The 28000-nt window shown below is 36.8% G+C and overlaps 1 protein-coding gene across 8 annotated transcripts in view; it reads left to right on the top strand.

The window, feature by feature from the left end:
* LOC126248040 (glucoside xylosyltransferase 2) overlaps positions 1 to 26255 on the top strand; it is a 170053-nt gene extending 143798 nt beyond the window's left edge. The window contains exons 7-8 of one of the 8 annotated variants that reach the window (XM_049948669.1): positions 4846 to 4908; positions 26127 to 26190. In XM_049948669.1, coding sequence (XP_049804626.1) covers positions 4846 to 4866 — 21 coding nt within the window. In that variant the 3' untranslated portion in view covers positions 4867 to 4908; positions 26127 to 26190. Of the gene's footprint in view, positions 1 to 4845; positions 5173 to 21184; positions 22035 to 26126 lie in introns of those variants that run through there. The other 7 variants (XM_049948664.1, XM_049948668.1, XM_049948665.1 and 4 more) reach the window with 7 other exon arrangements.
* Positions 26256 to 28000: the final 1745 nt, after the last annotated feature.

Genomic DNA, 28000 nt, shown 5'->3' with positions numbered 1-28000 from the left:
ACCATGGACACCATCAAATAGTCATAGTAGTATTAGTAATAGCAATACTAGTAATAGTTTCTTTATCATTAATATAAGCACATATTAGTGCACTGCTCATAAATAATGTACCTGATGGTTAATGGAAACAAAGTGTTTGCATAGTGATCAGTATCCAGGCACTGGCTCAGTTTTGAAAAAACATACTTAAAAGTATTTATATTCACCTGAAGTAATGCGTGAAATTAGCAGAATACTGTAAAACTCAAATAACAAAATATAATTAGCAGATTAATAACAAAGTGCTGTCATATATTTTGGCAATCTTTCTCCTATGGAGAGTTTTAATTTATGGCCTGCTATAATTGCATAAAGAACTTCAGTTCAGCTAATCAGTTTAAAAGTGAATCCCTTTCTAAATTGTTCAGGTCTTCAAGCATTTTTCTGGTTGAACATTCTAGTTTTTCATGGATTTTTAAACTGTTTCTGGTAGACACAAAAATGAAAACAGAAAAAGTAAGTTTCCTTAAACTGATTTTGCCCATTCCTGCTCCTATTTTCTTCCTAATGGTCTCTAATGACATATATAAGACATTGAACTGTGTTGTAGTTTGCATTTTGCAATTCATCTGGCAGTTAAAAATAAGAGCAAACAAATATATTTGCATGCCAGCACTTTAAGATACTATAAAGGATTTGATAGTATAGTGAATACTAAACCAAGTGACAAGACATTGTGCAACATCAGTTCCCAACTTTTAAGCAGTGAAAAGTAATGAGTTAGCCTATAGTTGACTTTTTGGAAATGACTGTCAGAACCAAAATTATAGACTGTTATTAAGAGAATTACAAAACATGTGGCTTACCAAGATAACTTCATGGAATCAAAAGCATTTTTAAAATTCTCATTAAAAATTGTGAACATTCAGAATCTGAAGTTCTTGAAGTTTCACCACTGACCACTCGTAGCTGCAGTCATATGTGATAAATTCTCATCTCATCAGAGCTAGTACTATCAGAGTTCAAAATCCATTAACCAGTTCATTCACGAAGGCTTTAGTCTACAATTCTCTTACTTTATGTTGAGCAACTTTATACCTGATCTAACGCCTTGTCAGGCCTTCGTGCACCGTTTATTACACCCACTGACTCATGTGACTAGCACATAACCTACCCCATGTAAGCTCTGGCTTCATTGACTAATACAGCTTCTCTATTGGAAGGGATGAATTTTCAGTTGTATGTAACTTTTTTTTTACCTAACATTCTGAAATATTTACTACATCCTTCACCTTTGCATACTTTCTCCTTGATATACTTTTTTCCACAACTGTAGCAGAAACTGATAATGAAGAAAGCTGCCTAGATGAAGTTTTAGTAACTGTTACGAGTGGCTTCGACCAAATTTGGGCCATCCTCAAATGTAACACTAAAATACAGGACTGTTACTACCAGTGATATCATCTGATGTGTGGTGTAGCAGTAGACCTATGTTCTGGTGTTACATATGAAGATGACCCATATAACGTGATTTCAACTGTATTCTTCGCTAAGCAATAAAACGAGATCACTTATTTCTTATGTGATAAAATGCTGCCTTTCTACAGCAGACATATTGCTGTTTCCAGCAATTAAAGATGCAATGACTACCTTCTGAGGTATTATCTTCAGTTTTTATTTTAAAACACCAACTATGTTTTCAGTATTGTTAGTAATGGTAAATTTGGAAGTGTGTCATTCATAACTATTCTTAAATAAATCTTCTATTGCAGATACCTCTGTTGATCTCATCTGTATCAAATTAAACCACAGCCCAAAATATAAACTATTTAGTAAAAGAGTAGGTATTGTTCTATTTTCATGTAGGCTGTGCAAATTGGAGTCTGCTCTATTATTATAGTAGAATTTGTGTGATTTTATATTTACTTGCAATGATTGCTGCCACTGGACAAGGAATGTGTCACAGTGTGGATACAAATTTGAAGTAAAGTGATTTTGTGAAATAATAATCTGCAACAAGTTTGCAATCACTCATATAACCTGTTGGTGAGTTGATGCTTCCAGAATATGAACTAAGACAGAAATAGCAGAACACAACAGTAGCAATGGTCAATTATTTTGGATGTTTTGGCTATGTTGTAGCACTGAGCACAACCTTCAGACAATATTATTCTACTTAACTCTGTATTCAATTCAATTGTTTCAGCACAGCTGTTTTTAAAATTTTCTGGCGTGTTATTGGGATTTCAAGCCTTTCCTTTAGATAAGCATTTAGTACGGATATTGTGTGTGCATATTCATAATTACATCAAACAAATTTATGACTGTACAGACAGGTTCTTATTGCAGGTGAAGTGAGGATCTGTTTTCAAATTGAGTACTAGTGTATATTTCTATAATTTATTTGGCTTTGATATGGACATTGTAACTGACTTGTTGCTCAACAAACTAAACATGTTATGAATATAAGTTGCTGCAGAAGTTAGTCGTATTGTATATGCCACAAGTGACCATTTAATATTCCAGGAAAGAGCAGTTTGATAAGTTTTTCATTGCTTGATATTGTCTTGATGTTGTTTATCAGTACTAGAAAATGAAACACAACACAGACCAATAATAAAAATGACATAAAATAGAAAGAGAGCCACTATTAGAAATGAATTCAGTCATGGATCGAAAGAGGGATGAAGAGTAAATTTGACAGCAAAAAATTTGTGCAGAGCTGAAATATCAGCTACTCCCCTTGTCACACATGAGCCACACATATTAGAGAGTGTGCAGTACTACCTATAAAAGTAAAAATGACTTGTAATTATATGCATAATTGAAGGAGATTTACTTTCTTTATATGCCACAAAAAGGTCTGTCTGCCTGTCCGTCCCCATTTCTCAACACCAACCGCAACCTGTACATCTGCTTCCAAGAATTATAGATGTGGGAAAGATGTAAGAGAGTAGCAAGAAATTGATGACCATGGGAGTGGCCAATACAGTGTCTTCATAACTTAGTGGTTCATATGACAGGTTGGCTTTTAATAACAGATTGTAATTACCACCTCAGATAAAACTTTTTTTTTTCTTAGTATAATAATTTGTTTAATTTGAAAAGAAATTAAAAGTGGTCACTGCCTTTGAATAGTTTGAATGCTCGAGGCCACAACATGTGACATTTGGTTATATCATAAGCCCTGCAATGGGAAGTTAATGTATGTTCTAAAAACTGGGGGATATGTTTAAATTTTTATAGTAGGGACGTGTCTAGGCATGGGTCGTTCACTTGCAGAGGCCCTCCAATACACCCACTTCTATTTATTCAGTTATTTCTAGAAAATAACATTGTATTCCGTTTACTTGATAAGGTTTATAATAATTCCAAGGAAATTTTTTGCCACATATGTTAAATGTAAATTGGAAAACTGTTATGTTTCATCTCATTTCTTTCAATGCTGTACAAGATTTTAACTCTGGCTGTGATTTATCCTGGCCAGTTTTTTTGCTGTTAAGTATATATAAAAGCCCTTTCACATGTATAGGGGAAGATAAGGGATACTGTGCCCTGTTCTGGAATGAACTACATCTATATTGGAAATTACTACACTCATAACTGTCACATTGTTAATCACCATGGCCTCTAAACTGTGTAGACTTTTGTCCATATCCTCACCAAATTCACTACAGCTGCTTGTCGAAAGTGGCTTATAAATATTTCGTATCTATTATTGGAGGACAAGAAAACATGAGATCTGTAGCACTAGTAATCATCCTAATGAAAGACTGTTTTCTCAATGCTCTGGAAAGATGATATGTACTTCATGCTTGGATAAATTGTGACTCAAAATTTGATTGCCTGTCTTCAGTTCAGTGCAACTCATAACATGGTTCACCTTCTTCCCTCTATCAGTAAGTTACTGGATTATGTCAGTTGTTTAATCTTTTTTCCTAATCTGTTTAGTACTTCAGAAAATGCTATTTCAATGTCTAACCAATTACACCTTTCAAATTGAAAGCAGTCTGTGCCTGAAGTCAGTGCTATATATTCTGAAAAGTGTGGCAATGAAAGATGTGAATTAGTTGCTTAAATTATTAGTGTTCAGAAAAAAAATCCTTTCACTGTGCCTTCCTTTTGCTCTTCCAAACACCTGTATAGTAAATATTACGTATCAAATATATGCAGGGATCACTAACACAGTTTTTACTGACTGAGAAACTTGAAGCAACAAATTACATTTTAGTGAATATCATACAAAACTGTCTCTGTGTATTGATGAAGAGATTGTTGAAGCACAAATCTGTTTGCTATTTGTACATGTTGATGTATCTGTCTGTAACATACTCTGTTTCAAGGAATGTCAAAGGTAATATATTTCAAATAAAAGATAAATTAGCACAATACAAAACAATTTTGTGCATTTTATATGCTTTTTTAATAAAATAATCTTTGTATATATCTGACTTTGCAGTTATAATTATTAATTTCAGGATCTTTTATGATGTTGAATTGACTGTGTCATGCAGTTTGAAAAATTATGTATCAGAACTTGTATTAAAGTTTTCAGCTTCGTCTCATAATGTTTGTGAAATGTCAGCCCAATCAGGCATAATGATACTTTCATTTATCCTAGTCATTAATCATTTTTGTTGTTAAGAATAATGTATTATTGGACAATATTGTGATATTTAGATTAAGGTGTGTGTGTGTGTGTGTGTGTGTGTGTGTGTGTGTGTGTGTGTGTGTGTGTGTGTGTGTGAGCGCGCGCGTGCGCACCCTTTTTGTGATTGGCGGCAGAAACTCATGCTTGTTAATGACTGCATCTTGTAAAGTGTCGATGATTCTTTGCACCTGATGGTTCTTCATATGCTGTTACAGGTCTTGCATTTTCATTACTGAATGTTAAAAGTGTATCATCAGTGATTTGATGGATATTATTTAGTGAGTCACTGTAATTTTATGAATGTTAAGTCTTTTATGCTTGTCTTATTAAAATAAATTTAGGGAGTATGCCTTCCTCATTAGCATGTCTGTCCTTCCTGGTTTGTTTTGCTTTAAATGCACTGCATAGATGTGTGTGAGAATTTGCATCTCATATCTTTCATTACATTTGTTTATATGAAATTTGTATGAATACTTGCATGAAAATTTAAACAATTTTTGGACTTATAAAAGTGAAATAATATATTATTACACTTTTGGTGATACATTTTTGTATTTTTTCCTAAGATCTTTGCATCCCATAACCCATAATCCTTGCAGAAGTTAGTTTTTCAGTATGAGTTGAACATTATTGGCTGCTAAGCATGTAGATTTCAACTAACGTGCATAGTTACTAATTATTTAAAAATTTCAAAAACTCTGATCTTAGTGTTATGCAGGCCCTGAATTTTAGTTAAATAAAAGAAAGAGAAATTATTTCTCAAAGTAGCTAGTCACTTAACACTCTAATTTACACGTAGTTAGTAGAGTGTTCGTAAAGGTGGTGTGGGATGGCAGGGGACGTGTATAAAAGGAAAAAAGTCGAGCATTAGTGAAAAGTCACACTGATACGACATGTACTCCCCGTGTGTGAAAATGGCCTCTGTCAGTGGGAATTAACGTAACCAATATATTTTTTGAGTAGAATTGGAGATGAGTACGGTGCAGGAATAATAACACTGAATATACTAGAAATTGTGATAACAGACTGGAAAACTAAATTGAAGGCATAAAATGAGAATGAAATATATGACAAGTACAAAACTAGTGAAACGGGGAATAGGTTCAAATCTTTGTTTCAGAAAGGATGTTATCATAGCAATTGTCTGTTGTAGTAAAGCAAGATATTTTTTAGAGTGGAACATTTTTAATATTAAGTTTTTTAACTGAATAAAAGTCATTTCCCTTCTACGTTACACATTACTCCTTCTTGTATTTTGTAGCATCATCATTGGCCTTAAATATATTGACAAGGGACCTCTTTTTTACAACTTTTCAATCAGGTATTCAAATATCAAAAAGAGCTCAAGATTTCCTGGTTTTGTTGTGTACTTGTTTAATATCATGTTCTCATTTTCTACAGAGATGCTGCCTTGCGCAGTAGTGCATACACTTCATAAGCTTTCATCGTGTGTGCAGTGAGGTTTAACACAAGTGCAGTGTTAAAATGATGTACCTGAAATGTATAAATTGACTTAAATCACAACTCGATCAAACTTGCGTAATTCTTTGGTAGCTTCTCTATTTTAATTGCCTATTACATACTTCCTGTAAGCTTTATTGTTGACTTGCATACAATATACTGATGGGAAAGTCCATAGTGATTATGGTCAGTTGATTATTGTATCCAACCGTAACTTGTAGTTTTCAGTTGGAACAGCTAGTACCTGGCATACCATTCTGATGCGGAGGTGGCTCCTAGAGCACCTAATCTGACTGGACAGCAGATTATGATATCACATACCACAAAGTGGAATTTGAATGTTTTTGCTGTTAATTTGCCCACTCTTATCTTAGAAATGGCTGTGTCACACATTTCAGAGGCTGAAAGGTCTTTTGAGTCTGAATTTGATTATTATTGTTACTATTATTATTGTTGTCGTCATGATGTGGTGATGCTTCATGTGAGCAACAGCTTTGTGCTATCCTTCAGCCACTTGTGTGGTGAATATCTTAGTCTCGCTCTTAGTTCTGATGAATCCATGTGAAATATAGTGTTGTAAGGGGAAGAGAGAGGAAACCAGAAACCAGTACATAGTCTGCTACTCTTGAATAGGGGAGGCAACCTGTAAATATCCATTTAAAGGCTAGGTCATCACCAACAGTGTTGTTTGCCCTGACTACATGAAACACAATGTAGAAGTTTGCAATGTAACCTACCATTAAGACAAAATATACTACCACTTATACTCCCTTTGCTGAACAAGTGCTGATGATTAAAATCTATTCAAATAGCAGGATTCAAACTGGCTGTCAGTACGTAAAATGCCAGTTCGTGAGTAGCCTCACAGCTGGGTTAGGGGCTGGACTAAAATAAAGAATAGTTCAGTATGATGATGATGATGATGATGAAAGATTTTACATCGTGTAAGTGGAGTAGAGGCTGCGACAGTAGCTACTGAATCTTCAGGGTGTTATTAGCTGCAACTCGTCGCAGATATTGGAATTGTTGAAGCTTTTTACAGGAATTTGGATTTTATACTTGGTTCCTGCTGATGACTGAGTAACTAGTCAATTATTGCTTCTTTTTTTCACCATTTGGTGCATCATACCCATGACCAATCAGAAATATGGAATCAATCAGTTAAGACAATCGTTCCACAATATACTTTTGATCATTGTCAGTGTGTGGGGGGATTGCTCTCGTAGATTAGATACAGTGAAAGAAAATGTCACAGCTTTGTAAATTAGATACAGTTAACAAAAAGCAGGATTTGAACCCAGATATTTCCCTTTAGCAATACTCTTCCAGTAATTGGTTTAGAGTTCACATTGTTGAAGGTGAAAGTAATCAAAGTAGTATTTGGAAGGTGCTATTGTGACAAAATGTACCATCCTCATGCATGCAATCACCTTGTACTTGATGAGAGTGTCAGATAATTAGAAGCTACTTAGTTGGAGATGTATAACAGAAAAATCAAGACAAATGAAACTGACTTGTCTGCCCATATAATGCATTCTATCAGCCATTTGTATGGGAAAAAGGCACCCCTAGAAGAGAGAAAATAAGGCACTGTCCCTAATACGTGACTATCGTACGGTGAGAGAACTCGCCAGTTTGGAGTTCTCATAGCATACCAGTCTCAGGGCACTACATTTTAATGAACTAATTGTTATATACTGGACAGAAACATCCAGTGACTAGCAAGGACTTGTCCAGTGTTTCAGATGATAGTGAAATGACTGTGTTGAAAATTTTCAAGTTTTGCATAAAATCAGGATACCTTCCTGAGCTAACAGGAAGGACATATGTCAGTTGGTGTGGCTGATTCTAGCAGTTTTACTTAGCGATCAGCCAGTCCAGTCTTCTTCAACTAGCAAGTTGGAATGTCATTTTGGCAACCTTACACCTATTGCGTTTCATTGGCCAGTTTTTTGTGGACAGATTGATCTGGGAACTTAGCACATAGGTAATAAAATGATATGGAATCAACATTATTTGAATAGAGTGAACTTTAGCTTCACAGAGTTCATTGCTCTTAATTCTCAGTCTCCCTTCAGCTGAAGATCTTATTGATTTCTCATACTTGGACATATCTTCACATGTAAACACTGATACATTGCTTTCAGAATGCACGCAACCAAACTCGGATATAAATAGAGTTTAATTGGAGCTGGAAACCTATGAAAAATGTGTAGAAAGACCAAAATACAAACAAAAGATGTTTCCATAACTGGAACCAACCTTTTCCCCTTAAAAAAATATTCGCCTCATATATTCTGCAACTTAAACACACTCGAGTAAATATTTTTTACCAGCCTCACATCTTTCTCAATAAATCACTTTGTGCAGCCTTGTGTGTTACGGAGGTAAAAGTAAATCTGTATTATCAGTGTGATTTAGTAGAACACTTTTTGTCTCCAGTTGCGATTGGCACAGTTCAGTTTGCATGCATTGTTAAGTCTGACAACATGCCACAAAGCATCATTTTGAGCTTAGATTGTGTGTGCATTGTCACTTACAGCAAAAACAATTGTCAGCATGGGAAATTGCCCACCATACTGGCATCAACCACAGTGACATCATTCTAACATTCAATCAAAATTGTTAGACACAAAATATCTAAGGTCTGTCTCTTCTTTTTTTTTTTCTCACAGACAGTACCACCAGCTAATTGCTACTTCAAAATTATGGATCGCAGGTACCTTAAGGAGAATGCAACAGAATTGCACTCTGCATTTTTTGAGGCAGCTGGAAAGGTTTTGCCAACCATTATCCAAGCACCACCCCAAGATTCATTTGACCTCTAAGTGTCAGTTATGAACAACAGTTCAAACATAACGTGTTACAAAGTGTACATCGTGTGTCTTAGACAGGATGTGGAAACCAGCCCAGTATTTTCATAGGTGGATGTGAAAAACTGCCTAAAAGCTACATCCAAGCCATCAGGCACACCGGCCCCCATTGTTAATTCACAAGGCAGAACTGATCCTGGACTGGTGCACTGTGCCTCCCTGTCTCATGGAAGCAAGTGCTTTAATGTGGTTGCTGTGTGGATATGAAATCTTCTGTTGCGATGTAAACACTGCCTGGCAGGGCTCTCATGCTAGGCTGCACCATTATATGAAATATTATCAGTCATGAGGCCTACATATATTTGCAATAGTTTTACTAATCCCCTTCTGATATCCAGAATGAGGTATTCAATGTGCAGTGGAGTGTGCAGTGATATGAAACTCCCTGGCAGATAAAAACTGTGTGCTGGACCGAGACTCAATTTGGGTCCTTTGCCTTTTGAAGTTTGCCAGTTGTGAAGTTTGGAAGGTAGGCAGTGAGGTACTGGCAGAAGTAGAGCAGTGAGCACAGGTTGTGAGTTGTACTTGGGTAGCTCGATCGGTAGAGCGTGAAGGCAAAGATCCTGAGTTCAAGTCTTGGGTTGGCACACAGTGTTAACCTGCCAGGAACTTCCCTTGTGATATGTCACCATAAGGTTCCATTTACAGATGTAGCTGACTGTGTTTCTCTGTGGTATAAAGTAGTGCCAAAAGGAGACACGTTTTTATCTCGGTAGCCTCAACCTATCTGACTGTTGCATATATAAACAGAGCCTGGCATGAGGACCCCGGTTCTAATTGTTTACTACCACTCACTGGGTTCCGTATGCCTCGCCTCTCACGTTTAGCACGTGTCTCCATTACTTTCATAAGAGGTTTTTCGCTAACCTTAACGAACTGTATTCATCTTAACAAAAGTTTTCAAATTCTGTTAAAAACATGTTATTCCAGTTTAAAAATATACCTCAATACTTGGTTGATGAGACTTAACAGCATTAACTATGTAAGAAAATTGTATGTTCCTCTGGATACAATCAGCTAATGAAAACCTTAATTTTGTATCTTGAATTGTTCAGAAAATAATTGCAGTACTACATCTTGGGCAACTCAGCAGAAATAATTAATATCTGTTCATATCTGTATACCAGTTTAGGTAATTTTGCTGTTTATGTAACAGTATTCAGTGTTGTTAAATACACAAAATTTAAATATCATAGTTAATTCTACTTACCGGAGCAGTCACATGAGAGTACCAGGTGGTTACAATTAAACTTTCGCTGCTTGAGTTAGTGTAGACTGAAAACTGTTTACTGTATTGGTACTCAACTTTATAGGAATGACATTCAGACTGTGTCCTGCAGGACTTGCATTGTTCGTGGTGATATTGTCATAATTTGCCATAAGGCTCCGTTACTGGTCCGGAGACATAGGGTTGAAACGCAAGTATCAGTGTGCATTAAGTTGCAGACAGTCAAAATGGGTTTGTCAAGGTGATCGGGGCTTTATTCGTAATGCTGTTTTATCAAAAGAACAACAACAGTGCTGCTGCTCTTTGCGAGTATCGATGCTTTAAAGTAATATGAAGAGGTCCTCTTTCCACACTGTGGATTGAAGTGCATGATTTGGAAGTGGGAATCATCTGGTAATTTGGGAACTGATCCAGTGAGATACCTACAGCCAGTTGCACAAGTTGTTGCTGAAGTTACTGATGCCATGGCAGAGAGTGCAGGACACAATGTGCAATCTTCAAGCAGTGCACCAAGGTCCACTGTTCGAAAAGTATTGCGAACAATCTTTAGTGCAGTTCCGGGTTGTCGAGCAATTTTTGTAACCTGGAATGTTAACATTGTATGCGATTAACAAATGTTAGCCTCTCGTGTGGATGTTAACGTACGTTTATTTCAATGGTTTATTTAATATTTCTCTTCCGTGTGTCCTTACGAACATTTCCAGAAAGCTGCTTTGTACTGTGATCACTCATTTTTTTCCTGAGGGCCCTCGCAAGTAGCAAAAGCTTAATTATAACCACTCTGTTCAATGCTCAGGGAATAAAAGGAAAAAGCCAGCTTAAGTGTGATGGAAATGACCTTAGGGGAATTGTGGAGGAACAGTTTTGAGTGATTTATCTAAATGTAAATATACTGGCAGTGTAATTCTTTTTAAGAAATGTATGTATCTATGAAGAGACTTCAGAAAATAAGTTAGACATGTTATACCATATTAAGACTATTGCACAACAAGAGTGACACATTGTCAGAAGAGAGTACATTTTATGGGTTTCCTGCAAACAGAGAATGGTGCATCACAGTGTGAGATTGAAATAATGTGGGAACTGAAAATATACTCCAAAGTTGAAGTAAGTGTGGCAGTAAGATTCATTTGGGCAAAAGTATAAATTTCGCACAGATTCACCATGAAATTGTGGTGATATGTGGACCAAATGCAATCTTGCATCCAGTCGTAGTGAAATGGTGCTAATAATTAGACAAAGGCTGCAGACATGGCTGGTACTGATCAAGCAGGAAGCCCATCAACAATGACCATAGACAACAACGTCTAGGCAATCCAGGAAGAAAGTCTGGATGGAAAGAAATTTTCTGATGGTAAAGGATTTTCACGTGGCATTTGTCGAATGGCTGATTGGCCAAGGAGCAGATTCCTACTAAGGAACTAAGGAACTGAACAATTGCTCGAACGGTACAGTCATTATTTACATAGACTTGATCACTATATTGGAAAATAGTGTTGTGCCTCTGTGTTACTTCGAAATGTAGTGCAGCATTCAGTAGAAGGTCCTTGGTCTGCCATAATTATACAGGGTGATTCAAAAAGAATACCACAACTTTAGGAATTTAAAACTCTGCAACGACAAAAGGCAGAGCTAAGCACTATCTGTCGGCGAATTAAGGGAGCTATAAAGTTTCATTTAGTTGTACATTTGTTCGCTTGAGGCGCTGTTGACTAGGCGTCAGCGTCAGTTGATGCTAAGATGGCGACCGCTCAACAGAAAGCTTTTTGTGTTATTGAGTACGGCAGAAGTGAATCGACGACAGTTGTTCAGCGTGCATTTCAAACGAAGTATGGTGTTAAACCTCCTGATAGGTGGTGTATTAAACATTGGTATAAACAGTTTACAGAGAATGGGTGTTTGTGCTAAGGGAAAAGTTCTGGATGGCCGAGAACGAGTGATGAAAATGTAGCACGCATCCAGCAAGCAGTAACCGGACTACAGTATCTGGAGATGTTAGAGAATTGGCTGTTCCCTCAGCTCGAACAAGAAGCACAACAATTCATATTTCAGCAGGCTGGAGCGCCACCACATTGGCACTTATCTGTCCGTAACTACCTGAACGTCAACTACCCGAGGCGATGGATCGGCCGCCAGGCAGCCCGTGACAGAGCACTTCATCACTGGCCTCCAAGAAGCCCTGATCTTACCCCCTGCGATTTTTTCTTATGGGGGTATGTTAAGGATATGGTGTTTCGGCCACGTCTCCCAGCCACCATTGATGATTTGAAACGAGAAATAACAGCAGCTATCCAAACTGTTGCGCCTGATATGCTACAGAGAGTGTGGAACGAGTTGGAGTATCGGGTTGATATTGCTCGTGTGTCTGGAGGGGGCCATATTGAACATCTCTGAACTTGTTTTTGAGTGAAAAAAAAACCTTTTTAAATACTCTTTGTAATGATGTATAACAGAAGGTTATATTATGTTTCTTTCATTAAATACACATTTTTAAAGTTGTGGTATTCTTTTTGAATCACCCTGTATTTAACTTAGTTTCTCAGGGCCCCTCTTAATTAGCATTTCTTATATTATCTCTGAAAACATTTTCACATTTCCCATTGTTCATATTTGTTTGTTAAACACAGTTAGACACGTTTTTTATTAAATGAATTAAAGATACTACACAGTGTAATCAAAAAAAGAAAAATAGCCATAAACTCACTCAATTGGGGAAAAAACACAAGCCCACTTTACAGCAATATATCAGTCAAAATACAGTAGAAAGGATGTCATATTTAAATGTTAAAATTCTTTACAGGATGCATTTATTATATTGTTATTACTTCAAAACAAACCCAACTCTAGACAAGTAACAAGTTTTCTTTTCTATATTTTTATTTCTGCAACTGTCATTCCTAGACTTAGTGTAATGTGAGAAAGATTATTTGTTGATTAAAGCAACATCATGCTAAGTGTACTAAAATATAAAGTACGAGACTAATGCAAACATTATTATTTTGCGCAGTCTTTTCCACATTTGCAACACACAGGAGATTTTTGTTTCTTGTGCTGTAAAGTGTTCAGGTTGTGGGCTAATCAATATCTGGTGTTCTTTATAAGCGTATATAACCCTACCATATTTTACAAACCAAAAGGTGCTCCTAAATTTTTAAGCAATTTTAATAAAAAGAACATATTTACCAATTTTATTATTAGATTGCAAAGCCAGACTAAAAAAACGAAATGCGTAGTTGATAAAACTGAACTGACCTTTAAAATCACCGAAAATCATCATCTGCACTTTCTTTTTCCTCCTCCTCCTCCTCCTCCTCCTCTTCATAGTCATTGTTGTCCTCTTCAAATATAAGATCACCCTCACAGCCATCGAGAACATTACTTATGCCGCACTTGAAAGATTTAACCATAATGTCCTCTTGCACTCTAGACCATGACTGTTTTATCCACTGACACCCTTGTTTGTAGGTCATTTCAAAGCTCCCTTCAGCGTGAATTTATGTTGGGTTTCATCCATTTGTTGCAGTCCTTTCCCATATACACCTTAAATGGTTTATTTATCAAGACATCAAGAGGTTGCAGTTGTGAAGTTAGTTCTCCCAGAATAACAGCAAGCTCTGTATTTTCCTGACTCAGTTTCTCTTCCACAGAATTTTTCGAACGACTCCCAAACTGATCTAGCACAAGACGAGAATTCTTCTTCAATAAAGCACCATTCCTTCTCTCCCACACTCAATTAATCCATAATTTCATACCAGCATCAGCCATCCAATCCTTGTCACATACATGAACACCACCACCTATCGATATTTCAGAAGATTTTGACATTGTTCTGCACTTGAAAATGATCATTGGAATAAGCTTAGTATCATCAGCACAACATGAAAGGACAACAGTGTAGTGACTTTTTTCATATCCACGTGTTTTTATAGTTACACTTTTAGCACCTTTCATGGCAGCAGTTCTGTTACTCGGTACATCAAATGTCGGAGTGGTTTCCTCCATATTCTGTATTTGGCTAGTTCCACACTGATTTTCTTTCATTGTTGAATAATAAAGTGATGGAAAGATAGTACTTTCTCTTCAACTCTGTGGCATTTTCTGAGATATTTTGGTTTTGGTTCACATGCCAAGTCTGACACTTCATTTACCTGTAGCACCAACCGACTCCAACCTTAAAGACTATTAATTTCCAGTATAATGATAGCTTATGAGTGTGTGTTTCAATCATTTTTGTATTAATTCAAATGCCATTTTGACAGTGTCCTTGAATCCATTTCAATTTGCCATTTTCTAGTTTTCACCATTTGCATTCAGTCCTCTGTTTGCACATTTGTTATGGCAGGCCATGAAGGAGACGACTTTAGCAATCCTATGAATACGTGCAACTCGTCTTTGTCACATCAGTGCACTGCTGTTGCCAGTTGAATCCAGTGTTGCCATGTAGAGATAGGCTTCCCATGGCATCGATTATATGGCCATTTTCAAGACTGGTGGAAATTGTAAATCAAACGCTGGACATTTTTGTATTAATTTTGAGTGCAAGGCACACCTGAATTTTGAGGCAATTCCTAGAAGGAAAAAGTTCATCTTATAGTCCATACAATATGGGGGGAGGGGGGTGGTCTGGGGCAGTGACAGCAGAGTTGGGCATTATGAGACAGGTGACTTGTTGACCACCAATTTTGTATTCCCTTCCTCGTGCATAGATTGGAAGCTTATAGGGCCTCCTTGGAATATTGATGAGTTTACATTCTTCACTACGCCATGTGTTTTATATGAATTTAATAACATATTCAAAATCTACTCCTAGAGGAGATCGTGTTTTGCAGCCCAAGCCATACTTGGTTTACAAAGGTAATCATGTCACACCGGAATAGAAAGAAATAGATAGTACTATTTTGGAACTCAGGGGGGATCTCATTTTTACCAGGAGGGGAGTAGTCCTGGCGGAGAAACAATATTGTATCTTTCTCCTCGCCAGCATGTTACGGTGCCTGCCATGACCACCAGCGGCGTATGTCGCCCACACATAATGCCACCCCAAAACAGCAGGAAACCTCCACCTTGCCGCACTTGCTGGACAGTGTGTCTGTGGTGTTCAGCCTGACCGGGGTGCCTCCAAACACGTCTCCGACGATTGTCTGGTTGAAGGCATATGTGACACTCATCGGTGAAGAGAACGTGATGCCAATCCTGAGAGGTCCATTCGGCATGTTGTTGTCCCATCTGTACCGCACTTCATGGTGTCATGGTTGCAAAGATGGACCTCGCCATGGACATCGGGAGTGAAGTTGCGCATCATGCAGCCTATTGCGCACAGTTTGAGTCTAACACGATGTCCTGTGGCTGCACGAAAAGCATTATTCAACATGGTGGCGTTGCTGTCAGGGTTCCTCCGAGCCATAATCCGTAGGTAGTGGCATCCACTGCAGTAGTAGCACTTGGGTTGCCTGAGCGAGGCATGTCTTCGACGACAGTTCCTGTCTCTTTGGTTTACTCGGAGACGCCTGGACACATCCCTCATTGAGAGCCCTTCCTGGCACAAAGTAACAATGCGGATGTGATTGATTCACAGTATTGACCATGTAGGCATGGTTAAAGTACAGACAACATGAGCCGTGTACTTCCTTCCTGGTAGAGTGACTGGAATTGATCAGTTGTCAGACCCACTCCATCTAATAGGTGCTGCTCCTGCTTGGTTGTTTACGTCTTTGGGTGGGTTTAGTGACATCTCTGAACAGTCAAAAGAACTGTGTCTGTGATACAATATCCACAGTCAACGTCTATGTTCAAGAGTTCTGGGGACCGGGCTGATGCAAAACATTTTTTCATGGGTGTATATGCATGAACAGTCTGCACTTTGTCCACTAAAATTGTTATCTTCATGAAGATCCCAATTAAAATTCACAATAGGCTTCATATTTTATTGACCTTTTTGGAAGGTAAACATATTCACAATTTGATTAAAAATACAGGTTAACAAGTAATGAGACAAATACATGATGGTTTATCCCAAATTGTGAAATAGATAGGTAAATGGCAATGTGTGGTTAACTGGGAGTATTATGGGGACATGAAACATCTTAAAGGACAGAAAGAACTTTCATTCTAGTAATACTACACAATCTTGGTTATTGCTTGTCTTATCAAATTAGAACTATTGAAAAAGCTGGAACTGTCTAAAAATAGTTGATTTTATTTGATTGGCACAAAAGTGTAATGTAGATGCTCAACAAACTACAGTGAGATATGTTACAAGGAATACGAATTAAGTGTAGGGCTGCTCATAAAATTCTGAAAGACTGTTTTTAAATAGGAGTCTAAGAACATTTTTGTCTACGTAGAACAACATAAAAATAGAGAGGTTAAAAATGTGTAGCTGTGTAGTGGTAGCTATTTTCCTGTACGGCATTTATGAGATACACTGTTTGTTGACCTGCTTTGCTTTAAAATTCTTGCATTTTGTCCTCATTTTCATTTAAGCATGTAAGTCATTATATCATCTATTCTTTGCTTTTGCGTGTGCAGTGAGTATTATTGTGCTCTGTTTGTATGCTCTCTTGTTCTTGTCTGTGTGTGGGTGTTTTGTTTACAACTTTTTTTTTTAGTCTCAATCTTTTACTTGAATCTATGTGTGGCTCTCATATCCATTGCTCTTCACTATTTTAGTTTCTTCCATATTTTTTCATAATTTATTCTCACTATCATGTTCCTTGGTACAGTTCCTTTTTATTTTTGAGGATAGTTAGATATGGAGTGTAATGTGTGAACCAGTTGGTTTTTCTATTTGTGCTGAAAGGGCTTTATTTTCCCTTTTTGTATTTATTTTTAGGACCCCATTCATTTTTCTGTTTAATTTTGCATTGTGCTATTATAGTACAATGGTAATGTCTGTGGTAGAAACCATTTCTTGTATTTTATTTTGTAAGCCTTCTCCCAAAATAAATTTTAGTTGTGATTTAAAAAAATATTGGGTAATGCCCTTGAGATATGAAATCCCATTTGTAGGCCATCTTGTCACTTTGTAGATTATTCATGTCCCCATCAAGATAGAAATAAAATTGATCTGTAGTCATCGTTACTTTAGATGCTTCTCGTGTTGTAACTTCTGTAAAGAGTTTGTAAGTGCCATTTAATTGATGTATTTATATCGAAAGATTTCTCTTCATGTGCGTAGTGGTTTTAATGTAATATGGTTTCTGCCATATTCCTTGTGTTTCTCTTTATAGTGACATTTCTAGTTAAATAGCATTTTATTTTTGCTGGTATAGACAGATTCATTTTATAGCATGTGTTGTTGTGTGAGAAGCTGTAGCTGTAGTGTGCTATGCTGGGGTCTCTGTTGTCTCTCCTCTTAAAGAGTCTGAATTAATACAGATTATCAAAAGATGGAACAAATATCCTTCTGAGGTTTACCAACTATCATTTTTCCATAGCAAATCACTCACCTGCTGATCTTCCGTCCCAGGCATTGGATTTCATTTTTTACAGCAGGTGTTTCATGACCTAATAAAGAATTAATAACTAAAAGGGACTGCGGGGAAGCTACAGGCCAATGAGAGTCAGTGTAGTCTGGCAATGCATATATTTAGAAATGCTCACATAAATGAGAGGCAGCCCTGTCACAAATTTCCAATACTATCACTCTCAATAAAGCAGCTTCTGACCAAGCAATGGACTTGCTAGAGGACAAGTCATTAGAACAAAAGTTCGCTCAAACAATTCTGTCTTTAGAATAAAGACCAGTCCCTAAAGAGAGCACTGAAATGAATTAACATGGCCACGAACCATGAATATGATCACGATAACAGGGGTTGGACAATAGGGCTTACTGTGTTGCATGTCAATTTGCAGCTCTGGTATCTTGCAGTGCAAACATAGTAACAGCACAGTCACAAACATTGTAGTTGTGGCTTGCCTTGTAATTCTAAACATCACAAACAGCTCGTGGGTGGCTAAGACCAGGCTGCTCCCATTGACATCTTCAGAAACAGCAACGGAATAGGCAGGAAAGCTGCTCTCTGGGCTACGTAAAGACTTGGTCAATAGATTACTGTGCACCCCCAGTATACAAATAGGTCTTTGTAGTCATCCTAACAGAGGCTGGATGTGTAGCTATTCCTGGTGTTCCAGCAAACTGGACGGGCCAAGTTCCTTCCTTCAAAATGAAGTGACATGGATTCCCAGAATGTGGGATGCTATGTATGTCTCTGCTGCCAGGTGGCTTCAACGACTGTTCAAAATAACTGCTAGGAAACCAAGCTACATTTTGCCATCTTCAGAGTCATGTGTACTATATAAATGGGGAATGGTAAAATTATACTGCTCCTTCCAGCCGATAATTCTCTATGTAGACAAGATCTCGATAGCGTCTATGGACCTGAGAAAATTAGTTTGATGGTATTAAATTTATAATTAGGATTGATGACTTGTCAATTAATTAACTTGCCAGTCTGAGTAGGTATCAGTTTAGTTGGAATTTTATTGGAGTTCTAATCTGTGATCAGAATTAAGGGATTCATGTTATTATTCTGGTCTGGACAGATGATGTGACCTCGCTGTGTGCGTTATGTGCTTGACAAAGTCACTGCGTTATTATTTGTTTCTGCCATGTAATGCAATTTTTTAGTGATTATGACAGTGTTCCTCTTTGTTGTTGCCTCTCTCTTCATAATGTTATAGGCTTCTATCTTGTTTCTTTTCTTCAGGGTAGCAATATCTGTGTAGATTGTATTATTTTACTTCAGATTTAGTTTCTTCATTACATATTGTAGTCCTTTTTTAACTAAGACCATTCTAAGTTCTAAATTCCCTGCTGTTGTCATTCCTTTCATATGTTTGGATGCTGAGCATTTTTGAAGTAAGCCTCTATAGCATAGTATATTTAATGTGCTATTAGTACATGTAAAATGCCACTTGTGTTTTTATGTCTTGCTCCCTCACACTAAATGAAACTGAAACAATTACTGTTCCCTACAGTTTTTTTTAAGTGGAGAGTTTCACTTTGAAGTGTTTGTTTTGTAGTGTATTCCTTGATTTTGTTCTTCATCAGCCACAGAAAATAAAATGGTTGACAAATATATTGGTACTAGTTCTAGATGCTTCTAACAAAAGCTTGTGTGGTGACAGATTTTGGGAAAAGGTCAAATTCTGCATTTTTGTGACACCTTAGATCTGTTTTGAAACTTCATGTTTATGTGTTATTGAAAGACCAATTGAATTTTATGTACTCAGTTAATTAACTTACCAGTCTGAATAGGTATCAATGTAGTTGGAATTTTATTGGGAGTTCAACTTTTTGCCTAGACTGAAAAAAGTCACTGAAAAGACGCATAAATATTTTGGTGTTTGTGCTCTTCTGAATTGTTGAAGTTAATCTTTATTTATTTATTTGTTTATTTATTTTCTCCCCTCTGTGGAAATGCTGTTCCTGTTCTAAAGTATGGCTGTAGACCAAGGAAATGAACACTGTTTTTGTGTTAAGTTACTGCACCCAATTGTCAGTCTGGTTTTCATGGTGACTGTTGTGAAGTGTCACAGAAGAAAAGTTTGTACAAAAAATGAGGCACTAAAGCAAATATAAAAATGAGAAGATCCTTCTTGTGTTCATTCACATTGATGTAAATGTTTTTTTGCCTTTGATTATGAAGTTGACAAAGTTATTATGATGAGTGAACTAAATATGGGCCACATGATGTGGTTCAAGGAGAGAATTATATATTGGGGACTAGTAGTAAACCTCTTCTTCTCCACTGAAGTCTGTAAAGCAAGTGAGTGATTACTTAAGATACAGATTTTGAGAAGCAGTTATTCGTAATGCAAAGTCGTGTATAGATAAAAGCTTGCTGCTTTTCAGAGTCACCTGTGTTTCGAGAGGATACATTAAAAAAAATTAAACTGATTTGGTATAAAGCTCTTAATCTTGTGGGACTTTGAAATTGGCTTTTACTAGGATTTTATTGTGTACATAAAACTCTGAAACATTCAGAACAGAGTAAAATTGGTGATGATGTAACCAGTCTATTGAGCCCATTTCTCAAGAATTGTCACACAATCTTATCAAAGAGCAGTATACAAACCTGTAACTTTTCTTATGACTTGTCATAGAATTACCAATGCCGTTGGAACAAAACAGAATAGAAATATCATTGAAAATGGACAAAAATTCTAAAAGGGGTGAATTTACTTTTTGTAGCTCTGAGAATTTGCTGGTTCTTTGATGGCAGGCCAATCACCTTACAACTGTCCAATTATTGTGTCCCAGTGGTAATAAAGAAAGAGAACTATACGTCAGAATCACCAATACTAAAATGTAAAACCGAGGTGGGTTATAACATTTCAATGGGTATTTTGACTCGGAAGAAAGGCTTCTGAGTTTCATTGAAATAATGAGAGATAATTAAATTATATAAGACAGTGGAACCTGCAGGTTGGAATATCAACACCATTAGGAAAAGGATAGATTGCTACTCACCGTAAGGATGACACATTGAGTTGCAGATAGGTATGATGATTCTGGTCCGAGCTGCTGGAGATGACAATGTGGGGCGGGGGGGGGGGGGGGGGGGGGACGACTTGTTTGCAGCTCAATGTGTTATCTTTATGGTGAGTAGCATAGTGATATATCCTTTTTCTAATACTGCAAATTATATAAGATGTTTTTGACATACAAATGCCCAGCTTGAATTTTCAGCAATAAAGTCTCTAAAAAGTCACCAGAAACAAAATGGCATGTCCAAAAATCACATGGAGCTCATCTGATGGTTGAGGAGCTTCATGAAGCTGTACTGTACGAAGTTAAGGAACAGGGTCATCAGATCATCATATGGTATCCTAAAAAAACTTGAGCATCAAGACAGGTCCTACCCAAAGTCCACTACCTACTAGAGAAACAAAATTATTGAACTTTGTGTAAAAGCAATAAGAAACCGTCAAAGAGAAGGCCTGTGTGTGAAGAATTTCATGATCCATTGTCATTGACTCTTGTTTCAGACAGTATTACACAAAGAAACATTACTAACAGCTGTGTACGTGCATTTTATGGATACCTATTCTGAAGTCGTGGAAACTGAGGCCTATGCTGTATATAATTGTACACAGTGTGTGACCTATGAGAATGATATATCCACATTTATTGTGCACTTCAGAATGAACACTGAAAACTAGCTAGTAGTGCTAAATAAAGTACTAATTTAAAATAACAGCCTGCTGAAAAGTCTGTTCATTACATAAATTTTATTTTTATGTAATGTCTGTTCACCTCACTATATTGCTTCACTTTTTTCAATAAAGTGATTTTGTGGTTTCTTCTAATAAATTTAATTCATTTCAAGACTTATTCATTCTCCTTTCTGCCCAACAAATAAATTACATTAATACATATGTTGCATTCACTAACATATAGCTAGTAACATAAAACTGTAGTAAATACATAATAAGCTTTCCAGCAAATAGAGAGCATTAAATGGGATGTATTTGTGAAACATTTTAATCCAATAATAAGTGAGCATGTGCACAAAACAGGGTGGCATATGGACTATACTCCCATTTCACATTTTAGATTTTGGGCTGGTGGTGCACTCCCAAGAGGTGGACAGTGAAAGGGTTGAAATATGTCTTCAGATATTGTCATGGATTAAGGAGAGGACCAGATTAGTGAGAATACAGAGAACTGGTGTACAAGGAAGAAAAAGTAGACAGATGTGGTCAATGATAGGAGTTGTATCAGGTTGTGATGATGCTAATGCTATATGATTATGATGTCTGTACACATATTTGTCCTTTCACTTCTGTTGTTGTATGTTAGCATAATGATACCTTTATTTACACTGTTCCTTGCATATTACCAGAATTAACAAATGATTTTGATATTTTGTTATTGAATAAATTTTCTATTGTGATAGTGTTGTTTCACTGCCATACTCAGAAATGATCAGTTTTCATGCCATGTTCCCTTACAGGTTTTCTTATGACAGTTTAGATAATACAGAAGTAAATATGTAATTCCTTCAGAGCATAGTACTGTCTGTTCAGATGAAGCACTGCAGCTGTGAACACAGTTTAAACTGAATTTGATATACTACATTAAATATAGTGTTTAAACCTCACTGAAAAACAGGGATATTTTGGGTTTTCTGTACAAATTTTTTTCCTTGTGTTCTGCAACAAGCAACACTTACATTTTTCTTGTAGAGCATACAATTTTTAAAGGTTAAATGTCTTTACACTCAATGCTTTCTAAGATACTGAACTTCAAAAAATGGCTATTTTCTGAAATCATCCAAAAGTTCACGTTTCAGGATTATAACTTTTTTTTTTTTTTTTTTTTTTTTTTTTTTTTTTTTTGTCCTCGCAACTTAGCGCTGGCCTCTCGAAGTTGAAAACTTTGATTCTGTGCTACCCACCTGTGTCAGTAGCTGGTAACTTCTACAGTACAGGGGTTAATTAACTTAGAATTGTTGCAACACTCAGTGATGAATTACTTCCAAACTGAAAATTTCACAACAACATATTGGCATCCTATCATCTTTGTAGGGCACGCCTTATATGGAAATTGACAGCCTCTAAATTGTCACCAATGGCAAAAACTGTGGAATTAGTTGTTACTGTTAGTAATTGCTGTGTCTATATCGATTTTTGGGAATAGGAAACATTTGAAGGGTGAAAAAACTATTGAGGAAGCTTAAAGTGACTGATTATATATGATGCTGCCATATCAATACACACTTCACACACAGTCATGGACAATTAAGGAATCTGGAACTGGCTGAAGTACAGCATAAAATCCAGCCTGGATACTGTGTGAACTTGGTAGTTTTTTAAGTGAAAGATGACTTACGTGAACATCAGTTTAATACCAAATAGCCATGATGATTTACTTAAGAAAAGAGAAGACAGAATTATCCTATGATACCATCATTAAACACACAATACCCATGAATGCATTATTTACCATTCTTTGATATTTACCAGATAAATAACACAGCTTTAAGTGGGGCCTCCTGAAACATAAAGTAACAATGCAGAAACATGGTTGCAAAACACTTATTATAGTCATTAGCTTTCACAAGCCAATGAATAGAAAGTCCAGTAAGTATGAATAACTGTGAATTAATTAGAAAATGTTTATTGTACAGCAGCATACTGCACTATCAAATATAAATTGAAATAGTTTTAATTGTTGAAATGCAAAACATGACATGTCAACTTCACGTTGGCTGTTCTGCTATCCTTGTCACTCAGTACCTAGTTGCAGTACCCATGAATCTTGGTGGCTCTGTGGAAAAAGATGTGTTAAAGTGCCAGACTACAAATCCAGAGTTCACAGTTTTGGTCTCCAGGCACTCCTAGTATCTTAATCTGTCACCTACCACTTCTTTCATCTCTGGCAATGTTTGTTGATGTGAAAAATGCCGACTTTAACATGAATTCTGAACCACGGCACAAGTGTAAGCCAGTCACTCTTCTACATTTTATTTTTCCACTTGGTTCTATGCAATTACAAAGTTACCATCCTTTTATGACTACATACCTGTAGTTGTGCAGTCAGTAGTCTATTCTTCCATTCATTAGCTACGTGCTGTACACACTGTTCAAAACTGTATGTTGTTGCAAAACATAATTTACCACGTTTCTTTTGATTCACAGATATTTGTATCTTCTACATTATTTGCCTTCAAGCTACTCACATCAGCTGATATACCTTCTATAGCTGAAGAATGTCTTGGATTACAGTAGTGACTATGTAAAGTGTTTTACTTACCAAAAATCTTTATCATAATGCAGACCATGATTGAATGAGGATTTTATATAACAGCAGAGAAAGCGACAATTTAAGTCTAGTATTTACTGTCAAAATTGTGGATAGGAAGTATTATGGTTTTGGTTGCCTCCACTGTGATCATAAACCATCACTCATAATGCTGAAAGATTTGTAATGCAACAGTAGCGTAATGAGTACCCAAAATTCTTTTTCAGAATGCCCTATGCTGTTCTAATGAAAGATATATGTGAATATATTATTACATCCCCTAATAGGCTCTTGGGTGCTCATTCAATTGCCCTGCCTTCAGAACATCTTGTTTGTGATTTTGTGGGTTGTGGTATCACACATTCTCCATGAAAGTTTCTTTCAGTTCTAGAAAAGTTGTGTACACAACTGCAGGAAAATTAATATAATCTGCTAACATAATGCATCCACAACTTGTTTATAGGGTAGACTGCATCATCCCATTGCTTAATCTGTGTTTGTGAAGTGTGTTGTTCCCTCATGTTTGTCTCAGATTTTGTGGCTGTAGAACAAGGTTTACAGTATAACTAGATATGGACTACTTGTGCCCTTGAATTTGTCAGCCTTCCCTCTCCCCCGTCCCCCTCCTCTGTGACCCCCCTCTCACTCCCCCCCCCTCTCTCTCTCTCTTTCTTTTTCTTTCTCTCTTTCTCCCCCTCCGCCCCTCTCTATCCATCACTTCCTAACACACACACACACACACACACACACACACACTCTCTGTGTGTGTGTGTGTGTGTGTGTGTGTGTGTGCAAAAGACATTCACAGGAGTTCGAGATTATACTAGGTCATTGCAACACATTCATTCAATTTTCCTAACGCCACAAAGCAATGTTTCTTGCTTTCTGGAAATGAACATTAGTATTCAGACTGAGAAAAGGTGTGATTGTTCATTGTTGCCAAAGTGTGAGAATCATAATATTGTTGAGAATGTGTGTATATGGACACCTGCAAAATAGAAGGTATAATTAGCGTAAACTGGAAAAAAAATCACACACTATCTAAATCAATTTTCATTTTTGCCAAAGCACACTGAAATAAATACTTTGTGCGACATCGACACATGCTCACCCAAATGCCATGTCATGTAAAATCACTCATCACTTCAGAAAACTGTTCATTGCTTGTTATCTGTAGCTTCACAGCAGCAGTAGAGTCTTCTCGTTTTGCCAATTGATTTCTCTGTAATCAACTTCTGTAGGTGAACTACAACACAAATCTCTGCAATTATGAATGCAGTAGATGTTTTATTAAAACTTTTATCCACGAAGATCATAATTTATAAAACAATGATTACACGTTTCAACCACTTAAATAGTCATCTTTAGATCTGGAAGTTGGTATAAAAGGTCACTAGTTAGAAATACTTCAGAATACAACAGCATTAGCAAGAATAATTTTGCGTTATCTGTTGAGAGTACATACCAGGATATAAACATGTGGAGTCTACATCAGGAGAATAGGTAAGACACTTAGTCATTTCAGTGTGAACATCCATAAGAAAAGGTCAGTTACAAAATAGAATAAAATTATAGGGATATGATCCAAAGTCAATGGCATAAATCTATATGTAATAAAATCCCCGTAAAACCATACCTTACAATTGTATTTACAATATATGTATATGAAACATAAACAAACATTGTTATAGCAAGGTAAGTCATTCTGACTGGCACTGTGTACATGAGATCACAAGTTAGTGAAGATAACACCAGCTGGCAGTACAGCATAGTGAAATTGAAATACAATGTATTACAATAATTAAAAGGGGGAAAATACTACACAGTAATTATTGATGAAGATACATGGCAACATACTTTCCTGACATTACACTTCACAATAAAAATTATTAAGAGTGACTCCAGATATAGATAACTGGTAATTCCCAGTATAACTCGCATAGGAGAAAGTGGCCTGTTGCCAGGCCAGCACCCAAAAGGATCACTGACTTTGTAACAAGAAACAAGATGACCTCATTGCTATAGGCACAAGTAGCATACACAGAAACAGCCACGATAGAAGTATCATATATCATGCAGGATACACACATTTTTTGAATTTTACGTTTTTTTAAATATACTTTCAGCTGTCCTGGCACTCCAAAGTCTTCCTAATTGGTTCTACAATTCCCTTTTCACCAACAGGCATAACATAATAACTGAAGAAAAACCAGGTGAGCCACAACAAATAAAATTTGGTTGGCTTGCTGCTTTCCTGAGACAAGTCAAGGAAGGCGTGACTTCTACAACTAGGTGAGGTAGAGCTCTCGTAGAAGGAACTGAATCTGTTACTTATAAAAGTAACCTTCATCTAGTTAATCAACGATCTTAAATTGTACTCATCAGTTTCAGCACAGCACACACTTGATGTCAAGGACCTTGTAGTGTCCTGTGTTTGGAAGAACAAATTTTTTGCTAGCTGAAGTGGTGGTACCAGATATCAGATCTCTCTCTCTCTCTCTCTCTCTCTCTCTCTCTCTCTCTCTCTCTCTCTGAGAGAGATATGCATAATTTACACAAGCATTAATTTGTTTTGGTTTAATGTTCATTCTACAGATCTTAAATTAAATTAATTGGCCTCAGGGGCATGGAACATGTCAAATATGCTAGACAACACTGTTCTCTGAAAAAAGTAAAGTTCTTTCACAAAACAGATCTTTCTTTGTAAAAGTAGGGTAAATTTCAAATATCTGCTGATGTAACATGTGTTTCTTGTATTAAAGTAACACATGCAAATAACTATACAAATAACAGATTTAAGTCAATTTCTTTGTAGAAAGTCATAAGATCAAATTAATGTGTATTAAAATGTCATCATTATGAAGAAACTATCACAAATGCAACACATTTATGACTTGCATGACTAATAAAGTATCACTACCATAAGATTATGATCTTATGAAGATATAATGAACTGTAGTAAGGACTTATTGTGGTATGCAATTGTAGAGGTTTTGGTTGCATTTATGGGGCATTATCTGCCTAAGTGCTTCAACTTCCCTGAAATTGTGCCTGTTGTGGAGGCCATGCCAACTATAGACCATTGACTGCAACAGGCTGTTCCATTGCTGCCCCATAGGCACAGGCACTGCTGGGTGCTCCTAAGCTTGCTCCCGGACAGCCACAGCTAATATAGGTTACTCACCAGGTGGTCCCGTTACAAGCATTCTGCACATGTGTCAACCACTTGTCCAAACCTGCCTGCATGCATTTGGCCAGCACAGAACTGTTTTGTACAGTGTGGCCCAGCAACCTTACTTCCAGCACATCAGCCATTTGCCCACCTTTGCCTGTGGACACCAGACTGCCTGCTGGCAGGCATGTGAGCTGGAACAGCCTAGACTAGACAATCGCCCACTGGTTGTAGCATTACAGTGATATGTCTGCTGAATGTACAGTGGTTTCTACTGCACAGTGAAACAAAGACCTGAGAATTCAGGGGGCCTTGTGTAGCCAGGAGCTGACTTGTTGAATCAATGTTGAGAGAATTCACATCAGCAGGCAGCTAAGATTGCAGAGGATACTAAAGTCATTTCCCACACAATTATACTGTGCTCCGGTGAAGCATGTACCTCACGTTAACATTAGTGCAGTATCATGCCGACAGAAGGGACGCAAAAGAATAAGAACTAAAGATATCTCAGCATACTGCAGCTCGTGCAGTATCAAAATGTTCTGCTTCTTCAAGGCACATGATCTGCATACCCATATTGTGTGTTTCATTCATCCACTTACTTCATTAAGTCCCCCATTAAATGACTTTCACATGAATACTGAAAAATATCAAGAAAGTTAAAACACAATTGTTATACAGTAGTTGAAGACAAAATCCTGTGAAAATCTTCATTATACAAAACCACATACAGCAGAAAAAAAATCTCAAGTTTGATGATGAAGAGACTAAACTATAGCAATTTTTCAAGTCATCTGCATCATTTAACTGTCCATAAGATGCTTATGTGAGAAAGCAATGAAGCAATTGCCACCTCCTAGTACAATCTTCAAATCATGACGTTTGT

This window comes from Schistocerca nitens, chromosome 3 (genome assembly GCF_023898315.1).
Source record: "Schistocerca nitens isolate TAMUIC-IGC-003100 chromosome 3, iqSchNite1.1, whole genome shotgun sequence".
In the NCBI taxonomy this organism is placed as follows: domain Eukaryota; kingdom Metazoa; phylum Arthropoda; class Insecta; order Orthoptera; family Acrididae; genus Schistocerca; species Schistocerca nitens.
Note: the sequence above shows the minus strand (reverse complement) of the source record. Positions and strands in the feature narration are given on the sequence as shown.